The following is an 8,990-nucleotide window of genomic DNA, read 5'->3' on the forward strand; positions in this document are numbered from 1 at the left end:
CCTGTCAAGAGTGTTTTCCTGCCTCTCCTGCCTGTTGCTGCATGCTGGGATAGGCTCCAGCAGCCCCCATGACCATGACCAGGGTAAGCAGGCATAGATAATGGATGGATGAATGGTAGGTCTTGGGCACAATTGCCTAATACACGATGCAAGCTCATCTAGTGTAGCCTAGATTGCCCAATTATACATGACGCCGGCTCATTTACAGTAACTTGGATTGTGTAATTATACACAATGCCAAATCATCTAGGTAAAGATTGTAATGTGATGGCACTGCACAATGCTACTAGGTCAGACCTGTCAATATCTGAGAAAGTGTGGGACACATGATAATATTGGCAGCATTTTAGTTTATAATATGCTAAATTAACTTATCCATATAAGCCCAATGCAATATTTTGCCAGATATGATGCTGCAACATACAGTATATACATCCCAGAGGCAACTCAATTGCCATGCTGCTGATACTGAGTTTAATTTAAAATGTAATGCACAAAACATGACTTTTCATAGAGTTTCCACTATTTGAGGTGGAAAAGGTTCCTCCATTGGGACAATGGTGAGAAACCCCAAAAGATTTATCCAGGCTCTTGTTTTATCAGTGTAGAGTCCTCTGTGACAGAAATACAGGAATTACAACAGGGGAATCAGCATCAACAATTGAAAGTGCTCAAGGTACAGCTCCACATCCATAAACTGATGGAACCTAAAAGTGCATGAGTCTGAGAAATGGACAGAGAAGACACACAGATCATAACTGACATTTTAGAAAAGTAGCACCAACAATTCTGGATAAACTGTCGTCAAGCTGCTGTCAGGATTTGTTAAGCACACCAACAACATCCTCTAGCCATCATTTACCACAGGTTTGAGTGCCATATCCAAAGTTCTCAAACTTTGGTGGAAACAGAAACTAGTACGCATTCCAGGAAATACCAAGGTTCTCGATAGTTCTGGGTACGGATGTTGCAATGGAAAAGAGGCTAATTTTAGAATGAACTTCCTTCCCATGATGGTCAGGACAGTAGAATTGTCTGTCTTCACATGCAAAATGAAACCTTACCTCTTTGAAGTGCATCTTGGTTCTACTCTCATTCTCCTGCACTGATAATCATACCCTTTGTGGTAGTTCAGGTTCTGGTCATTTTTATGATTTGATTTTTCACTTTTAGGGGTTGTTATGGATGTACTGTAATCTGGATGTTTTTGCTTAGTATAGTCAATTTGCATTATTGCTTCAATGATGGTACATATATACTTGTTGGTCTTGGAATGATGTATATACTAGGTCTGAGATTCAACAGCATGAACTTGTGTTAAGAGCTTCTGTTAAATTAATGTAATACTATGTCTTTTTGGGTAAACAAGGAGGGATATATTTAACAGGATTTGTCATAATTTTCCATGAAACCCAAGAAAATTCAAGACATTGATGAACTCCAATCAACTTCTGCAATCAAGAAGTATAAGCCCTTTCCTCTTGACATCCTCTCTATATTATTTGATGACATCACTGACCCAATTTTGCTCCCTGTCTCCTAACACAATCTCGTGTACAAATGTAATTTAATCTGATGGGAATTCATAGACAGTCACCCAAAGTAAAAAAAAGAAAAAAAGCAATGGTAACCCCTTTATATAAATGTGACTTGACTGCTCTTAATGAGCCAAAAGGACTCTGCAAGACCAGCAAGCCACAGTATGCTACATCTTTTATGCGGATTCATACAACAAAATTTCTTTTTTTTTAGACTACCTAAATTATGTATAATGACGGACCGTTTTATTGTTCAGTGAAACCATAACTACTTCCTTCATGAATCTCACAGAAGAGCATCAAGAGGCAGCCTGTGTCCATTCCAACTTTTCCTGTTTGGGAACTCCACTAACAGCAGCTGATGCGCTGCTCTATGTGTCTGTAGCAGTAGTTGTGACACTGACAGTGTGTGGAAACCTGCTTGTGATCATCTCCATCTGTCACTTCAAACAGCTGCAGACACCAACTAATTTCCTACTGCTCTCTCTGGCCATGGCAGACTTTCTTGTTGGGTTAATTGTGATGCCGCTCTACTTTACTATGTTGATAGATTCGCAGAAGTGCTTTGGTATATTGTATTGCACAATTTTTAATGTTGCATCGTATTTCCTTACTGGTATATCAATTTATAATGTCGCTTTAATTGCAGTGGACCGATATCTGGCTCTCTCCAACCCTTTTCACTACTCCATGAAAATGACAGTGAATGTAACTTTGAGAATAATAGCCATACTGTGGTTGTATTCATTAATCTACGGTATGTTACTTCTCTATTTCAATGGAAATTTTACTGACATGAAAGCAAACATCACATGTGGTGAGTGTATTGTTAACGTTAATACAGTATGGGCTTTTGTTGACTTTATAATTACATTTGTTTTACCATGCTCGATTATTATATTCATATACCTGAACATTTTTGCTATTGCTAAAAAGCATGCAAATAAAATAAGGAGTGTCAGAAAGTGCCCAAAAGTAAATAACAGTAATATGGCATCTGAAAGGAAAGCAGCAAAAACCCTTGGAGTTTTAGTGGCAGTGTTCCTTCTGTGCTTAGTACCCTACTATGTAAGTGCCTTCCTTAATGTCTATTTCAGGAACAGCTCTGTGAACTTTGCAATTTCAATTTCATGGACTCTAATATATTTAAATTCTTCCATCAATCCTATTATTTATGCTCTGTTCTATCCATGGTTTCAGAGGTCTGTTAAACTCATAATAACACTTAAGATATGTGGCACAGACTCTTCAGTCTTGCATGTGCTGGCACAGGAAACATAAGGACTTCTTATGTAGTGTGAATGTGCTGTAATAAAGCCATTTCATTTTTTTTCATCCTCGTTTTTCATTAATGGGTTACAATATGTATATTATTATTATTATTATTATTATTATTATTATTATTATTATTATTATTATTATTAAAATTATTAAAATGTGTGGTCGCTATGAGCCAATCATTTTCCCAATTTTTGTCATTTTCATCATATCTCTTCCTGAGACTATTTCATATAGACATGTAATGTTTTAAAAAATGGACTGTCTGGGTTGTTTTCTTTTAACATAATAAATGCATGAATATTCATTTGTTTATCATTCAATTATCTTAATTTCAGACAAGACCACTGTTGTCAAAGTTAGAATCTTTATCGCCAATCTTAAAAGGCAATACAGTTATATTTGATGGTATGGCTCTATTCTGGAAGCCCTCCCAGCCACCACGCATGGATAAAGCAGGTGCATACCCCCCTAGAGGGGTACACACAGAACAGATCCAGCAGCTATGAGGACCATTATTACCCTTTAATTATACGCTATAGGTTGATAGCGTGTCTTTAGATGTCGGAGGAAACCAGAGAATATGGCGGAAACCCACACGGACATGGGGAGAACATGCAAACTCCACACAAGGTTTGGTTTCAAACCCAGGACTGTCACGGTTTCTGTGCAGGTAGATAATTTTCCTGTGCCTGCACCGGCTCAGTGGTTAGCATTCCGATTAGCCACTCGGCTAATCGTTATTTTGGTGTGTGGGGACGATTAGTTCGAGCTCGCAGATTAGCCACTCGGCTAATCGTTATTTTTGGTTCCTGTGGGAGGATTGTTCCTGCTTGAACATTCCATGCATTCCTGCAGGGTTACCTCTGATCGGTTTCACCTGGGGGTTGCTCACACCTTCCGCTGATTACCAGCCACACCAGTAGGCAGTGGAACGGTGCTTGAGTGTAACGTGTTTTGCTCTAGCCAGTTCCCTGTCGTATTCCTGAGCAAGGTAAAAGGAATTTAAGAACAAAGAGATTTAAAAAAGAATTCTGACTTCAGTTTGTTTGTTTTTTGGAAAAAGGTATTAGGACGGTATAGGTCCAGATTCTGAGGCCGGCGGTTTTAAGGGGTTATTGTGTCACCGTTGGGGCACAAACCTTTCTGCCCTTTACTAACCAGTTTCCCCCCCTGGCCTCAGAACTTCTTCCGTTTTGTTTTTGAAAAGACATTTCTTTTTCTCAGCTTCGGTTCGAAGTTGTTTATTTTTCATTTCTCTTTTCCCTATTCCTTTATTTTCCTTATATACTCCTTCTTCCTCAGTTACCCGTTTAGGGGTTTATTATTCATTATTTGGGATACGTCCCCTAGGAGTATAGCACCCCCTTATTTCGTCTCTCACGAGACTCAGTGGTTACTGGAGTGCCCTTTGGTAACTTATAGATCCCCTGTTTGGTCGCGTCTGGTCTTCACCCTTCCCCGCCCTCACAGAACACTCAAGCCAAATGGAAGTACCAGCGACCATCGGCCTGGATCAGGCTGTTACGGCTCAACAAGCCATCCTGACGGCCCATACAGAGGGGCTACAAATGTTTCACAGTCAACAAGTGAACACCACTACACAACAGGCAGAGCTGTGCGAGCGTTTGGCCCTACAAGAGGAGGCGTCACGCCGCCAGGAAGCTACACTGACCGGCCTGCTAGAGATTATGGGTCGCCAGCAGGTGGCTTCTGAGGAGTTTAGGCGAGGTTTCGAGGAACACCGGGTCCGGGTAGAGGAGGAGCGACGTCTTGAACGCGAGGAGACAAGGCGTTTCCAAACTGAGTTTCTTCGGAGACTCGACGCTTGCGCTCCCAGTACTCAAGCACAATCCTTTCCTCCCCAGACATACACACCAGCACTCTCGAGTAATCAGGAACCTAAACTTCAGCTCCCTGTTCCGTTCGAAGGTGAATCCGGCAAATGCCGGGGGTTCATAACGCAATGTTTTATACAGTTTCGAGCTCACCCTTCACGATATGCTACGGACGAATCAAGGGTGGCATTTATTGTTAGTCTCCTTAAGGGCCAAGCCCTGGCCTGGGCTGACCCACTTTTTAGTTCAAACTCGCCCATAATGACAAGTTCAGACCGCCTCATTGAGGAGATGGAAAGGGTGTTTGACCACGATGTTACGGGCAGCGAGGCGGCCACTAGGTTAACCCATCTTCGGCAGGGAAGGAATAGTGTTGCAGAATTCTCTATAGCATTCCGATCGTTAGCCGGCGAATCAGGCTGGCCCGAACTACCGCTTATGACACTATTCACCAACGCCCTGTCAGATCCGGTCAGGGATGCACTGGCTGCGAGTGAGCCACCCGCTACTTTCGAGGCATTGGTTGCGAGAGCTATCCGCATTGATCACCGGGTTAGGGAACGAGAGAGAGAGAAGGATGAAAGGAGAGGTCGAACGACTCCTTACATCGCACCTCTCTTGGGTACGCCCATTTTCTCCACTCGTTCCCAAGACTCAGGAATCAGGTCAGAACCTATGCAGGTGGACAGTGTGGACGTTCGCAGGGATGCTGATTTTCGATCAAGAACCAAGAGATGCAACTATTGCAAACAGATAGGGCACCGCATAAAGAGTTGTCCAGTGCTAGCAGCAAAAGATCAGTCTCTCGCGGTGAAGCGTAAGCCACTGGCGAGACGTGAGTTATCAGTCTTTCGCACCTGTATCCCCGTTGAACTCTCCTGGAATAAACAGATCATTAACACTAACGCATTTTTAGATTCAGGCGCAGTGGATTGTTTTATGGACACAAAATGGGCAAAGAAACGCGGATTACCTGTGCGTCTATTGCCACAGCCTCGGGTGATTACTGCGCTTGATGGTCGTCCCTTAGGCACAGGCCTAGTGGAAAGAACCACCGCTTTTATTCAGATGCGCGTCCCTTTTGGTGAACATGTGGAGCATATCAGATTTTTTTTGGTGGAATCGCCTACCTTTCCCCTTGTGTTGGGGCATTCCTGGTTGGTTAGGCATAAACCTTACATCAACTGGGGCGGGACTGGGGAGGCCATCCTTCAGTGGGGTTTGGAATGCATGTCTCACTGTCAGCAGGAGACTACGCAGGCTCCTGGGGTTGGTTCTAGTTCACAGCCCAGTGTTGATTACTGTGATGAGGAGACCGTTACTCCCATCAGTCAGTTTGCGGCATCGCCCTCTTCAGGTAGGGAGGAGAGCCTAGTCTGGGATCCGTGTTTTGACTCTTTCTCTCCTTGCGATTACGCCACAGAGGAATTCTCGGGTGAGGGGGGTTCTTTTAAAAGCCATAGCGAACAAGATACGGAAGATGAAATGGAATATCCTTATTCCGCCAGTATGGAGGATCTGGTTACAGTGGGTACGGTCACTATTCCATTACCAGTCAATGTCCCCAATGATTATGTAGATCTTGCGCAGGTATTTAGTAAGCAAGAGGCCACTACTTTACCTCCGCACAGAACGTATGATTGCGCTATCGAATTGTTTCCTGGTTCGGTCCCACCAAGGGGTTCCTTATATTCTTTATCGATTCCCGAGAGCGAGGCTATGAGGGAATATATTCAAGAGTCCCTGGCCAATGGTTTTATTCGACCCTCCACTTCGCCGGCGGGGGCAGGGTTTTTTTTTGTTAAGAAAAAGGACGGGAGTCTGCGACCCTGTATAGATTACAGAGGTCTTAATAATATCACGGTCAAGAACCGCTACCCCTTACCCCTTATGAATTCGGCTTTTGAACGTCTCCAAGGGGCGACTATATTCACCAAACTTGACCTTCGGAATGCCTATAATTTAGTGCGAATACGAGAGGGGGACGAGTGGAAAACGGCATTTAACACGCATAACGGGCATTTTGAATATTTAGTTATGCCTTTCGGCCTCACGAACGCCCCGGCGGTATTTCAAGCCTTAGTCAATGACGTTCTTAGGGAGATGTTGGAGAGATTTGTGTTTGTCTATTTAGATGACATTTTAATCTTTTCCGACACTCCTGCTGAGCATGTCAGTCATGTCAGGCAGGTTTTGAAATGCCTTTTGGAGGCTAAACTGTTCGTGAAGGCAGAGAAATGCCTATTCCATGCCAAATCTGTCTCTTTTTTGGGGTTTATCATTTCTGAGGGTACTATTAAAATGGACCCTGATAAAATCTCTGCGGTTAAGAATTGGCCCCCACCCACATCGGTTAAACAGGTGCAGCGGTTTTTGGGATTCGCAAACTTTTACAGGCGTTTCATTCGCAATTTTAGTGCAGTAGCCGCACCGATCACTGTGCTGACCAAAAAGGAGGCCAGTGTTCATTTTTCTTGGACACCCAAAGCCGACGCGGCTTTCCGGGTTTTAAAGTCTATGTTCTGTTCTGAGCCCATTCTCATCACGCCTAACCCGGCACTTCCTTTCGTGGTGGAGGTGGATGCCTCTGAGCTTGGCGCAGGAGCCATTTTATCTCAACGGTCCCCTTTAGATAACAAGGTGCACCCGTGTGCATATTTCTCGCGATCCCTTTCCCCAGCGGAGAGGAATTATGACGTCGGGGATCGTGAACTTTTGGCAGTCAAGCTGGCTCTGGAGGAGTGGCGGCATTGGCTGGAGGGGGCGGAACATCCTTTCACGGTCTGGACAGATCATAAAAACCTAGAGTTTATTCAGAGCGCTAAGAGACGGAATTCACGGCAGGGTCGCTGGTCTCTGTTTTTTGCCCGATTTAATTTTATCCTTACTTATCGTCCGGGTTCAAAAAATATCAAACCTGATGCCCTGTCTAGAATCTATGACCAATCAGACGACAACCGCTCCCCAGAACCCATTGTTCCCTCCACTCTGATTGTAGCTCCTGCTATGTGGAGGATTGAGTCAGTGGTCCGGAAGGCTCAAAGGTCTGAGCCGGATCCGGGTGGAGGTCCGCCTAACTGTCTCTTTGTCCCTGCTAGGGTACGCGCCCAGGTGTTGCGTTGGGGACATTCCACGCATCTGACTTGTCATCCGGGTGTCCACAGATTCAAGGATTTTTATCCCGGCGATTTTGGTGGCCTGGCATGGAGAGGGATGTGCGGGAGTATGTTTCGGCCTGCTCGGTTTGCGCTCGGAACAAGGGTTCTCGCATTCCACCGTCGGGTCTTTTACGTCCATTGCCCGTTCCTAGTCGCCCTTGGAGTCACGTAGCGCTGGACTTTATCACTGGGCTGCCACCCTCTGATGGCAACACTGCCATCTTAGTCGTTGTGGATAGATTCTCGAAAGCGGCTCATTTTATAGCATTGCCTAAACTTCCGTCGGCTTTGGAGACCGCCCGGTTAGTTATTAACCACGTCTTCCGATTACACGGGTTACCTCAAGACGTAGTATCGGATCGTGGCCCGCAGTTTACCGCGCGTTTTTGGCGAGCATTCTGTTCACTTCTGGGGGCGTCGGTCAGTCTCTCATCAGGGTTTCACCCGGAGACCAATGGACAGACGGAACGCACAAATCAGACGTTGGAAAACACTCTCCGCTGTCTGGTCTCTTCCAATCCTACCTCCTGGAGCCGTCAACTCGTGTGGGCAGAGTACGCGCACAATACGCTACGTAACGCGTCGACGGGCACCTCACCGTTTGAGGCCCAATGTGGTTATCAACCTCCACTCTTCCCTGAATTGGAGAAGAACATCGAGGTGCCCTCCACAGAGACATTTGTCAAGCGGTGTCGGTCCACCTGGAGGAGAGTTCGTACTTCACTTCTACGCTCGTCAGCCAGTCAAAAGAGGCTTGCCAATAGACACCGCAGACCGGCGCCCTCCTATCGGGTGGGTCAGCGTGTCTGGCTTTCTACTCGTGATCTCCCTCTACGAGTGGAGTCTCGTAAACTCGCTCCTCGTTTCATTGGTCCATTTAAGATCCTTCGGAGAATTAACCCGGTCACAGTTCGCCTACAGCTGCCCCGGTCCATGAGAATTCACCCTACCTTTCATGTCTCTCGTCTTAAGCCAGTTCTAGTAAGCGCGTTGGCTCCTGCGGACAAACCCCCACCTCCGCCTAGACTCGTGGATGGGGAACCAGTTTATACGGTGCGTCGCATTCTGGCCGAGAGGCGTGTGGGCCGTAGGGTACAATTTCTCATTGACTGGGAGGGTTATGGTCCGGAGGAGCGTTGTTGGGTTCCCTCTAGGGACATATTGGATCCTGAACTGAT

At 45.4% G+C, this 8,990-nt stretch overlaps 1 protein-coding gene across 1 annotated transcript; it reads left to right on the plus strand.

The window, feature by feature from the left end:
- Nucleotides 1-1,687: 1,687 nt before the first annotated feature.
- On the plus strand, nucleotides 1,688-2,956 carry LOC135236436 (trace amine-associated receptor 13c-like). The gene has a single exon (XM_064302825.1). The coding sequence runs from the start codon at nucleotides 1,818-1,820 to the stop codon at nucleotides 2,817-2,819; it is 1,002 nt and encodes a 333-aa protein (XP_064158895.1). The 5' UTR covers nucleotides 1,688-1,817; the 3' UTR covers nucleotides 2,820-2,956.
- Nucleotides 2,957-8,990: the final 6,034 nt, after the last annotated feature.

This window comes from Anguilla rostrata, chromosome 12 (genome assembly GCF_018555375.3).
Source record: "Anguilla rostrata isolate EN2019 chromosome 12, ASM1855537v3, whole genome shotgun sequence".
Classification (NCBI taxonomy): Eukaryota; Metazoa; Chordata; class Actinopteri; order Anguilliformes; family Anguillidae; genus Anguilla; species Anguilla rostrata.

Excerpts from the sequence above, each read along its gene's own strand:
- LOC135236436 (XM_064302825.1), top strand. The coding sequence starts at position 1,818 with ATGAATCTCACAGAAGAGCATCAAGAGGCAGCCTGTGTCCATTCCAAC.